Raw genomic sequence first — 11769 nt, 5'->3', positions numbered from 1 at the left:
GGTTCTACAATTTTGCTTTTATTCACCACTGCAATGGAATCCAAATGAAGCAAAAGGAGCTTTTTGCTTAATTTAAAAGGTTTCACAAAAACATGGCATTTACTGTTCAGATATAAAAGCTATTTTATCAAGAGAACTCGAAGCGGCCGTTTAACAGTTCGAAGTGAAACCGTTTATTTTCAGAGAAGAAATCTGGAGCTTCATATTGACTGCAGCATATTCGCTTGCTTCTTGTTATTTTTTCTGCTTTCATGTTTGTTCTCTGCTTATCAAGAACATATTCAAAAGCATGTTGGATTCCTTTCTTTCATAAAACTTTATAAAATGTTGAGCAAGCTTCTTTATTTAATGTTTTTTTTTATTCAGGAACGGTGCCTCTCATCCCACACTTTTGTACTTGAAGGCAATGACATTGATGATTATTCAGTGGCCGAGTCACTCGAGTATGCTTTTCACTTATGAATTCAAACTCGAAGGTCATCGCCTATAAAGCAAGTATTGCAATTTATCGTTAAGCATGCCAGACCTACTATGACGATAACGTTGTCAACCGAATCCAACAGCCACTATTGGGTAGAAATAACTGCAGCAAATTGAATTGCTTTTAGTCTCCTGGCAGCATCCCTGACCAGTTTTATTCTCATCTTTTTATCAATTTCAGAGGGATCATGTCCAGTTCTTGGTAATGTCACCGTGGTGGCGTATTTCTAGCTGTGCTGGTATCAATAAAGAAGAAATAGTCATTTTAATGATAAGGTACATCAGCCAGTGCTTTTTTTTTTTTTCTTTTGTCTTTTTTTTAAAATTTATAACAAACCATTGTCCAATCACAAAGATGTAATGCGGTAGCTTCACAGCACTGATACGAAAGTCACACAAGGAAACGTACATCGAGTCATATTTCACGTGCTGATTGTCTTGAGGAGGTTTAGAGTTGTGTGACTAATTGGCAAATGTGAAAATAGAGTTGATGCAGTGTCTTTCAATGGTCTCCTCAGGGATGGGCAACCTACGGCGCGTGGACCAAAATACGTCCAGTTGATTGGACCCGCCATGCAATTCTAAAGAGAAAATGAAGCAACAAGCATTGATAAACAGGGCCTCACATCGATTTTTCATTGTGAATCCACAAAATGATCAATAGAGTTTGATGGCTAGCACATCAGCCTCACAGTTGTGTTTGAGTTTCAGCTCAGGAATTCCTGTGTGTCGTTCCCATGCTTCTTCCAGAAACATGCAGGCAGACGCTATTGTCCATAGGTGGGAATGTGAATAGTGGATTATCCATATACGTGCCACCCAATTGACTGACAACCAATCCAGAGGTCCAAAGTCAGCTGGGATAGACTTCAGCTCACCCTAATGTATTCATGCACTATAGAAAATGGATGGAATTCAGCAGAAGATAGCTTCTTTTTTTTTTTTTTTTATGTGGGGATTTGGGTTAGCTCTGTTGCTACAGTAATTTAGCATTGGAGACAGTAACACTCTTTTCTATTATTTCATTCTTGTGGCAAGCTGTCATGCTGAGAATCCCTAAAAGACATCAATTTTCACCAGCATACACACATTTGTGACATGTTGAGGCCCCCCAAAAAGGCGAATAAGCAAGAGGCCCTTCACGTCCTAAAAACACCTCCGAGCGACTATGATGAAAATAAAAAGCTCCCAAACAGTTAATACTTATCATCTATAATAAGAAACATATTTGTGCGGTGGTTTCATCCTTCAAGGAGTGAAAAAGTGCTGCTTTCGCCTCTCATAGCAGGCGGTACATTAAGCGACAGCAAACGTCTTTCTATGCACGCCACGAAAGTCACTGCATGACACACACAGATACACATACGCGCGCACACACACATTTGGAGCGGTACCAGTGCAAGTCACCAGTCTTAAGAGGCTTCTGTTGAGAAGGCGACGGTCCTCGTTCCCGGTAGCGTTTCCACTAAGTCCTTACGTATCAGTTCTTCTCAGCTTAGCGCACATTACTCCCCGTGCGTACACCTTACGAGTAGATGGACCAGTAGATGATGTTAAAGAGGATGTAAGCTCCGGGAAAGACCACCCGGGAGTATTTGTCTATGGCGTGTGTGTCGATCCATATGTTCACGTAGCCCCTGGAGGCCTTGACCTGGCCTGTGAGCTGTGGATCGTTCAGGGCCACCTGAGCCAGAATTCGATCTTGGCGCCCGCCGTTCTCCGGCATGCCGTAGTTCCCCGTGGTGTTGATGTCCATGGAGCCGTATCCGGTGATCTGGGGGTCGATCATCATGTCGTCCGGGTTCCCGATACCGCAAGTGCAGGGCAGCTAGGAAATGTTTTTGAAAAAAAGGTTTATTAGTTTGTTGATCTCCTAAAAGCTATAAATAACCTCTGATATTTAAGAAATCCTGTTTGTGCTGTAAATCTTTCCCGGTGGTAACGTGGGTGATTTTGGCTCCATATGCCCTCGCATTTGCCAGATGAAATATTATAGAATGGTTGAGCTCCAGGCCTGCATTGATTGGCCATGGCCCCGAGAGAGGCTTACACTGATGCAATGTAGAAAATAGTCAGTGCAAATTAAGATCATATATTATTCAGTCTGGCGTGTGACGCCTTACAATTCCCTTCACGATGCTTAGCGGCCGATTTGTTGAATTGGTACTCTTGGCTTTAATTAGTTTTCAAACTGTAGTAAATAATGTAAAGTGGATTATTTTGTAGGGCAGACTCAAACTACTCACTCCCTTAAGAGAATTTCATGATTTCAGTACATAGATAAAAAAAAAAGGAACAAGCTAGGCAGGCTTCAGCTAGTTTTTAACCAATATGCAACAATATGCTCGTCTATAGTTCATTTGCGTGTATAATTGATTGATAGGTCTGAGGGAAGCTTAAACTGATGCAATTTTAAAAATATGTCTTTCAAATGAACGTCCACACTAGATTTGCCCGTACTAATTTTAGAGCTGTCTTTTAATATGGCATATCCATCCTGTCCTTTTTTTTTATGGTGGCCTTCTTCATCAAGGTCACATGTGACTTTACCACGAATTAGCACAATGTATTGAGTCAGCCGGAGAAATTCTTACTCCACCTCCACCACATCATCAAACAGTTTTATTCTAGTTTACTTTAATTTAATGATATCCCTTGGCTCATCCTCATACACTTTTATAACAGTCAACAATTACTTTTAAAACTACCAGCACAGCTAATAAAGGCTTCAATTATTTCCCACTGGGAAAATGCACACATTATATTAATCTTTCTTTCCTGTTCCAATTTAGAACTATTTGAAATGTAATGTGGGGTTTAGTTTGTATTTTCACCAGTCACAGAGGCTATTTAAGATGGAAAATATGACTTGGGATTTGCTTCATCCAAATATCTGTTTCATATTTATATATTCTCTTCTTGGTCTCGGTCTTTTGCACCCAGTGGAATAGCAAAACTTCCTCCTGGCAGCAGGAGCATTTATTCATGTGTTTCGCAAATAAAAGCACATTGATTTAAAAGTGAAACAATTTCATCGTTGTTGGCTTAAATAAATCACCCCTCGGCACCACCTTTGTTAGATGAGGCCTTTAAACGCGATGACGGTATAAGTATTTTAATCTTCCTTGGATAATTTGTTTTCTCAAATGCAATGCAGCCGACAATCGTTGAAGCAGACGATGCGGAAGTGCATTTTTCAACATCATGCAGGTTAAAAGCGCCATTAAAAATTCAAACGGTGAAAAGAGTATTACTTACTCTCTCCCTTAGCTTCCTCTCTTTCCTCTCCTGAACTGTGGAGAGGTAATTGACGGCGGCGTACTCGATCACCGACAGGAAGACAAAGACAAAGCTGACCCATAAGTAAATGTCCACCGCCTTAATGTAGGACACTCTCGGCATCGAGGCGTTGACCCCGGTGATGATGGTGGACATGGTGAGCACAGTGGTGATGCCTACCATGAGAAACACACACACAAAAAAAATCCCTGTTTCATTACAAGACCATGTTAAATCAAACCCAAAAATAGAAAACGGTACAGAACGGCGTGAAATTATTTGCACGATTGTGCTCCAAAAGCAAGGTCAGACAAGAAGTAAACATTGTAGGACACAGATTGCCTGCAGCTGTCCGCCGTGGTGGGCCTCTGGCTTGAGATTGTCACATTTAGAAATAAACAGGTTTTTATGTGTGACGCTGAAGGAGAAAAAAACATGCATTCAAAAAAAAAAGTGTTTTTTATTCACTACGCACATGAATACTAAGTGTTATCTTCTTTCTCAACTTGATAAATGTACCTGTTTGTATTACAAATAGGCCTGATAGTTATTCGATTGTTTGGCTAATTGTGTCTTAAAGCAATTGAGAGTAGACAACTTGGACGACGTGACTTGGCAACGATCCTGTTGATTGAGTCGCAACTCGTTTGCTGTCTAAAGAAAAACGACATGTCGGGAGCAATGGGAGCTTCCTCCACTACTCCTCTGGGTAGCGTTATTCTGATTAATAAAACGGTACCATGGAGACAGGAGTCCAGATGATACAAATTGTATTACCTCATTAAAAATAATAGTGTGTAGTCTAATGTCAAATAACCTATGTAACTCCAGTTATATGTCTGGCTTTAATTAAAAAAAATGCAGACATTTTTTAAAGACTAGACACCTGTGAATGAATGTTTTGGGGCATTTTTTGTTTTCCTATTTGTCAGCGCAGTGCTCAAAATTTGCATAATGCTGCAGTGGGTCACAAAAAAAACAACTTTTGGAATATTAGCTCTACCTTGCTTTTGGGTCTATTATGCTACTGCTTTTTAATGTCGCTCATTATGGTGGTAATTGGAAAGCTAAGAGTGTTTTATAGTGGGAGCTTTTCTGTGGAGATTTGACAGCCAGCGTCCTTGAGAGAACATCGATTTAAAACCTGAACAAATATAGCAGAATTAGCTTTTTTGTTAGGTCTACAATGTGCTACCTTTCAGGAACTGAGAGTACGATAAGCGATAGCATTGCAATTTTGGAGGACTCTAATAGAACCTAGATGATCAGATTACAGGAGCATATTTGATTTGGTATCTACTGATTGCTATGATACAATTTGATGTACTCCACTGTGCAAGTCGTGCATTGCTTTCTTCTTTTCATTTCTCCCTTAGTCAGAAAGAGCATCTCGTGCCAATTTGTAAGGGAATTGCAATCTCTAATTGTCATTACAGTTTCTATTACGCCGTTAACGTGTTAATTAAATCTAAATGAGCAGGAAAAAAGTCTTTTGTGCGGCTCAAGGCTGCTAAGGAGCGCCATAGTCACACTTTTCTTTCAAAGTCTTCCCATGTGAACATTATTGCTGTATAATGGGTAGAAAATGATGAGACTCAAAGGGGGCGGGGCTTACCTAGGGGTACTCTAGCAGGTACTGCCCTGCGGTCGATCCAGAATGACACCCAGGATAACATGACCATGAGCGTCGCAGGGAAGTAGGTCTGCAGCAAGAAGAAGAAAATGTGGCGACGCAGGGTGAAGTGGATGTACAAGCGGTTGTACCAGCCTGTGAAGGACAAACCAAACACACACATTTTCACATATAAAATGGTGTGTACAAGCAGTTGATAGGACATGAAACCTCCCAAAGGAAAGGTTCATGCTATTTCTGGCAAGGGAAGATAGCGCGTAAAATCCTTTTAACACTTCAGAGGCTCTTGTGAGCAGGCAAGTGATGAGCGCCCGGAAAAAAAATGCCGCAGGGCCTTCAAAGCGCCGCACAAGTTGTTCGAAGTCATTTGATTCATTCAATGCCACTGTGAAATTTAAATAGTTGTTGCTTGCACTGTTTTCATCCAGCTGGAATTTGTTTTCCGATATTCTCCCACACTTGGGGATCAGTGTGGGAGAGACTTTGAAAGCTAAACGAGGTGAACTGGAATTCTCATGTGGAAGCTTGAACACACAGGAAGGAGATTAGGTAACCTGTGCTGCTGTAGAAAGCCAGTTTGGTGGTGGTGTGAAATTTCTGGATGAGGAACTGGGAAAGGGATATTCTGTCATCCGTGTTGAGGGATTCGTTGCCTTTCTTCCAGTAAAGCATCAGGTCATCGTCCGTGTACGCATCTGTGGAAAGGGGCAGGCAATTAAAAACATCAACCCTGCGATCATTTAGGTCAATATTTCTTTTGTGCACTTTATCTAGCGGCATCAGATGCTGCAGAACACAAGATGAAAAGGAGTTTGTTTTTTCGTTTTCATCTGGGCATAGCTTTTGGGAGTCTGTTGTCAAGATGTGAAAGATGCAATGATGAATCCGCTCACAGCTTTCGATCTCCAGAGAGCACGTCTGGGTATCCAGAGGGAAGCGGCTGAGGTCCATATTGCACATGGCGGTAACTGTGACCCTAAAAGAAAAATATATTTCATATACTGAGCAACATCTTTTTTTAAAATGATGAGCCTTCAATGATTCATTCACAGAATGTATTATATATCACTCCACATTGTGACGAAATGAACAATATCATATTTGTCTCGTATTGTGATTATTACATAACGACAGATTCAAGGTGCCCTTCCCTTGCAGTAGCAACCTTCAACTTTTATTTATTCGTATGCTGCAGTTTCCATTTGCAATTCAGTTTCATCCCCGCTGTGATTCGGGGGAATAGTTTTTATGTAGTTGACCATCTTTTCACACAAAAAAATTCATGAATAATAAAACATTTTTGTGTGTAGGAAGTTGCAAACATGACAGAGATGGATATTTTTCCTTTTAAATGTAAAATTTCAGGAAAGGAAATTGTTTACCGTCCGCTGTGTTTACCTGAGACTGTACAGCACGTTGCCATCAGGATAAACCCTCAGCATGACATTGTCGGTGGTGGTGTCATGGATGAAAGAGCGCTTTGAATGCACAAAGAACATATCCGGGACCCAAATTTTCTTCACCAGGCGACTGTCAAAAGTCATGCTCTGGTTGTTGGTGCTTGGAAATGACAGTCTCTCGTCCTTCCAGTAGTGACGAAGATAAAGTGTCATGGTGAAGTCCTGGAAAGAAAAATGTACTCCTGCATAGCAAAGTGCTGCCCCTGTGACTTAAGCAGTAGTTTTTTTTTGCTCACCATATCCACTTCAGAGATGGTGTCCAAACTTTCGACTTGAACATCTACTCCGACTGGAATGGGAGGACCTAAAATAAAAAATGATAGTGACACAGTGATGCTAAGTTTACACAGATGGCTTTTACTTTCATAGTCACTTATCAAAACATATTTAGTGTCAACGCAAATCAGTCTGGCTGTGGGATTCGAGAATCCATGTGACCTATTTCCGCTTTGAGACTCCACAGCAACATCCTCCGATAAGTGCGCGAACACAATTAGGTCGCAATAATGGATCAAAGTTGATGCAGCGGCAGGATGAAATCCAGCTTGTGCTTGCATTTTTAGAGGATGTGCAGTTGAAGTGTGAAGCAGGGGAAAATATTTGTATTATGATATTTATATTTGAATAACATGAATACTACTACTGCATACTGAGAGTAGTTTTTCTTTGAAAGTTGAAATGCTAGAATCCACAAAATGTATAAACAATAGAAAAACAATTGAATAAGTAAACAAATAAATAAATAAATAAATAAATAAATATTTACATAAATATTTAAATAAATAAATAAATTGTGACTTTTACTTACTATGTTACTTTTTTCTAATTCATGACGCATTTTTTTGGACTGTTGAGACTTACTCCGGAGGAATTTAGTACAAAAAAAGATTTGTGTATATATTCCAGTGTCAATCTAAACTAAACATTATTTTCTTTGTAAAGGAATAATTTTCCTCCGTGAGAGCTCATTATTGAGGTGACTACTGAGTGTGCATTCGCATAAGCTTGTGAATGTTTATCCCACAAATACATTTTAGTCAACAACTCTTGAAATCCCCTTTCTACTCAGCACTAGGAGAGACGAGATAGTACAAAGCGCTCAGCTATGGCTGCTATAGCACTACCTGCTTTGATAAACTACTCGAGCTCAGCTTATAAAAAGAATTGGCCAGTGTAAGTGACAGCACAGCACTTATGGCTTCAAGCAAGCCATAAATATATATTTTTTATTTGCACTACTCAAAGCTAAAAGTCATTAAACACATCTCTTGGCTGACCTCCAAACGCCGGCCTCATGGTGAAATCGTGGTCGTCTATCCTGAGAAGCTGCTCCGATTTAGTCATCAGAGATTTTGTCAAGTCAGGGCTTCTTTTGTAGATTGGGCTGCGGAAAGAAACATATTTGAAGTAGACGTGGGCCATTTGGCTACATTGCTTGGATTTATTGTGAAGGAAATCAATTAATGGGTTTGCTATTACTTTGGATGGGATGGGATCATCTCTAAATGCTCTGAACTACTGTTTTCATTCCAGTGTAATGAGCAGAATAATGTTATGCCATAGTGGATGGCTGCATGGATATGGCAGCTCCATTAACAGTCAATTGAGCGAATAATGATTCCTCTTGCTGTGTAATGAAATGCATTTCTAGTGTTTACATTTCACAAAAACTGAAGATAAATAAAATGCCTCTTTGCAATACCAAAATAAATAGATTTCCTCACCTTCCGGTTTTGTGACCTGAATCATCCATTCTTGTTTCCCTTCGGGACCTGATCATTGACATAAAATAAGAAATATTAGAATGACAGAAAGTAGACTGGACTGTAGTTTGATTTTGGTGAATTTGACCAATGTCATCATTTTTTTGTTTTATTTTACAAAAACCTGAACAGGGTGTGTCAACTTTTTCTATCCACTATATGTACTCAAACAGGCTTACAAGAGCACACATTTCTTTAAGCAGCTCTCGATTACATCACATAGGCTTCCATCCCGGCAGCAGTCACACATGGGCCAAGAGGGCATCATCTCATCATTGCCTCCAAGTTGAGTGAAGTCATGTCTTCTCTGATGTCACTCTTCCAGAGGCGTGCCTTCAATACGTTCATGGCTTAACCGGCTTTCGTCAGACCACATGCGGCACGAGGGCGAGGGAGAAAAAGATGAGTTTCCAAACCCCTCCAAAATGGATTAATGGAGTAGAGCATGTTGTGACAGACAGACAGAGACAAATCCCTCTGACAAGCACAGACGAACATAAAGACGACGGCACAGAAGCAGATGCAAAGAAAGAAAACGAGATGGGAGGGAGGGAGGAGGGAAAGGAAATAAGGGCAAATCATGGGTGCTGGCTTCACACATGGCCGATGGGTGCTACTCGTCTGCTTGCATCCAGCAGCTGGTTCCTAATCCTCTTGGCAGAAATGACGCTCCAATCCCCTCTCGGACTGTCATCAGAGCACAGCCGACCGCCTGTCTGCACTCCGCTTTACCTCGCAGCGCACCCAGTTGTAGGCCTACTTAATCAATCTCCAAGAGCCCCCGTGTTTTCAATTTGAATCGCACAAGTGAACGTCAGGGATGATTTCTCCACGAGGAATCTAACAGGAAACACACCCACAATACAGCAGCAGCGTGTTTGTGTGATTTCACACTTCTGGGAGACGACCAGAAATAAGAGATGATTACCACTATGAGGAGGATTGTGGACCTAAGTCGAAAAACGTGCGCAACTTCAGAACATGCGGCATCTGAAGGAGAAACTTAATTCCGCTTTGGCACCAACCGATTAGTGTTTAGCATTTTTTTCATATTTTTATATTTGTGTTTTGGAAAGGTTTTGGTTTTTTTGGGTCAGAAACCAATGTTTTTGTGAAACTATGCATATTCTACTGCTGATTGTTAACTAATGATCTTTAATATGGAAATATATTTAGTCATACTTATTAATTAAAAGATAGGTTCAGCAACAAGTGGAATTATTTTCTGCAAGCATTTGCAGATCTAACTTAAATATGTCAAAAACCTGACATGCTAGAAAAAGAGTTAAGACATTTTTTAATTACCGTAATTTTCGGACTATAAGTCGCGGTTTTTTTTCATAGTTTGGGTGGGGGGGCGACTTATACTCAGGAGCGACTTATATACATATATATGGTTTTTTTCACTTTTTTGGGCATTTTATGGCTGGTGCGACTTATACTCCGGTGCGACTTATAGTCCGAAAATTACGGTAAGCGTAAAAATATGTCTCGAGACACATCAAGCCATCTCTCATTAAAATTTGCTTTGACCAGTTTCATGGTTAAAGCAACAATACATTTTAAACAAAAAAAAAAACCCAACGCAAAATAGCTGCCCGAAAGACAAAAGTAAGACTCCGGATTTGAGAAGAAAACGACAAGGACGCTTGCAGGGATTACTGCTTTCAATCACGTTGGCGTCCATGACTGTTCTCCCCGTTCTAGTTGACAACCACCAATCAGCCGTGAGATGATTAGCGACAAAATGGTGCACACTCGAAGCCCAAATGACCTGAGGCGTGTTCGTTCTGGCTGATGATGCTTAGCTGTTTAATGTCTCCAACTGAGCTCTCAACATCTGGACAAATGATAGAGAATCTAAAGGCGGCAGGATTATATGATACAGAGCGACTGGCTTTGCTGTCAATAGACTTGTGACTTTTGCAATGGTCTTATTATCCTCAACAGAAAGCAATCACAAGTTCATTGCGACCACCAGTCAGCCAAGAATGTATTTAAGAAGAGACTGATCGCAAAAGAGACAAGGTGACTGCTTGTGTCTGCAAATTGGTTTTTTCGTTTTAACCGTCAAAAACAGCCCAATGCTACAGTTATAGCAACTCTTTTAATCCATGAATAGACTACCTTTTATTTTTTTAATGAAGTCATAAATTAATGATGAAACAGAATCCTTCAGCAGTGCCTCTGCTAAAAACAAATGTCTCGAATGTATAATTAAAGTTGCAACAATTCAATTAACGTGTTCGGATGTGGGGAGCCTTTTTCTTTTTTTTGGAGGGGGGGGGGCATTCTAAAGTAGCCCATTTGTATTTATATTTAAATTACAATTCCTCTGATGTTTTATTTTTTGTTCTGTTTTGTTTTGAATTATTGTATGATGGACTGAGTGAGCATGGTTTCAGTTTTGCCACCCCTGCTTTGCTTTTGAAAGCTACTCTAATTAATTAATCAGGAAGTATTTTCCGCGTATGCCACGCTATTGGCTGGCAACCAGTTTGGAATGTAACCTGCTTCTTACCCAAAGTCAGCTGGGATCAACTCCAGCTACCCGGCAACCTTAATTAGGACACGCAGTAAAGAAAATGGACGGATGAGAGGATGGATTGATTTATTGATTTTGAAGTCACTCTGGGGTAAATATAGATCACATTTGTGACTATTTCCCCCCCCCCCCCCCCCCTCAGCATTTAAAGTCTAAACGCTTGCTAAAGACTTTTAACCATTGGGTTATAACGAGAAGTTTAAATTGTCGTATATCTGGTCAGCCCCAGGTGACAAAATGATTCGCTTGCCTGCGGCGGTTGTGGGGCAAAACAACTCGTCAGTGGTTCATAAATAGAAGTAGGGATTTAGGTTTCCCTTGCGCTCCAATCTGCTGTATGAAGAAAAAAAAAAAACAAACGGGAGGGGCGAGGTAGCACACAGGTGACTCAGGAAACGCCGGCCCACATCCTGTCAATCTAACCTGATGAACTCCTTTTCAAACACACGCAGTATGAAGCGACACGCGCGCACGCTTTTTTGCATTCCCACGTTTGTACCTGCTTTGTGTAAAGGTCTCCAGCTTGTGACCCCGAGACTGAGCCATCTTTCCGGCAGCGCCTGCCAGGCAGGCGAAGATGAAGAACACAAGCACAGTATCCACCCGCAT

The 11769-nt window shown here is 40.7% G+C and overlaps 1 protein-coding gene across 1 annotated transcript; it reads right to left on the bottom strand.

Annotated features, from left to right (window-relative positions):
- On the bottom strand, window positions 1-11769 carry LOC119116452 (gamma-aminobutyric acid receptor subunit rho-1-like). The gene is made up of 10 exons (XM_037241818.1): window positions 11660-11769; window positions 8577-8624; window positions 8130-8236; window positions 7089-7156; window positions 6791-7014; window positions 6286-6368; window positions 5947-6087; window positions 5375-5527; window positions 3739-3935; window positions 1-2308 (listed from the first exon to the last, which is right to left on the bottom strand). Exons 1-10 carry the CDS (start codon window positions 11767-11769, stop codon window positions 2006-2008), a joined length of 1434 nt encoding a protein of 477 aa, XP_037097713.1. The 3' UTR covers window positions 1-2005.

Source organism: Syngnathus acus, chromosome 22 (genome assembly GCF_901709675.1).
Source record: "Syngnathus acus chromosome 22, fSynAcu1.2, whole genome shotgun sequence".
NCBI classification, from domain to species: Eukaryota; Metazoa; Chordata; class Actinopteri; order Syngnathiformes; family Syngnathidae; genus Syngnathus; species Syngnathus acus.
The sequence above is the reverse complement of the archived record's forward strand: the minus strand, read 5'-3'. Positions and strand labels throughout refer to the sequence as shown.

Excerpts from the sequence above, each read along its gene's own strand:
- LOC119116452 (XM_037241818.1), bottom strand. The coding sequence starts at position 11,769 with ATGCGGGTGGATACTGTGCTTGTGTTCTTCATCTTCGCCTGCCTGGCA. Across the intron at positions 8,625-11,659 it reads GAGACCTTTACACAAAGCAG|GTCCCGAAGGGAAACAAGAA; the intron begins GTACAAACGTGG and ends GTCAATGATCAG. Across the intron at positions 5,528-5,946 it reads GGCTTTCTACAGCAGCACAG|GCTGGTACAACCGCTTGTAC; the intron begins GTTACCTAATCT and ends TGTCCTTCACAG.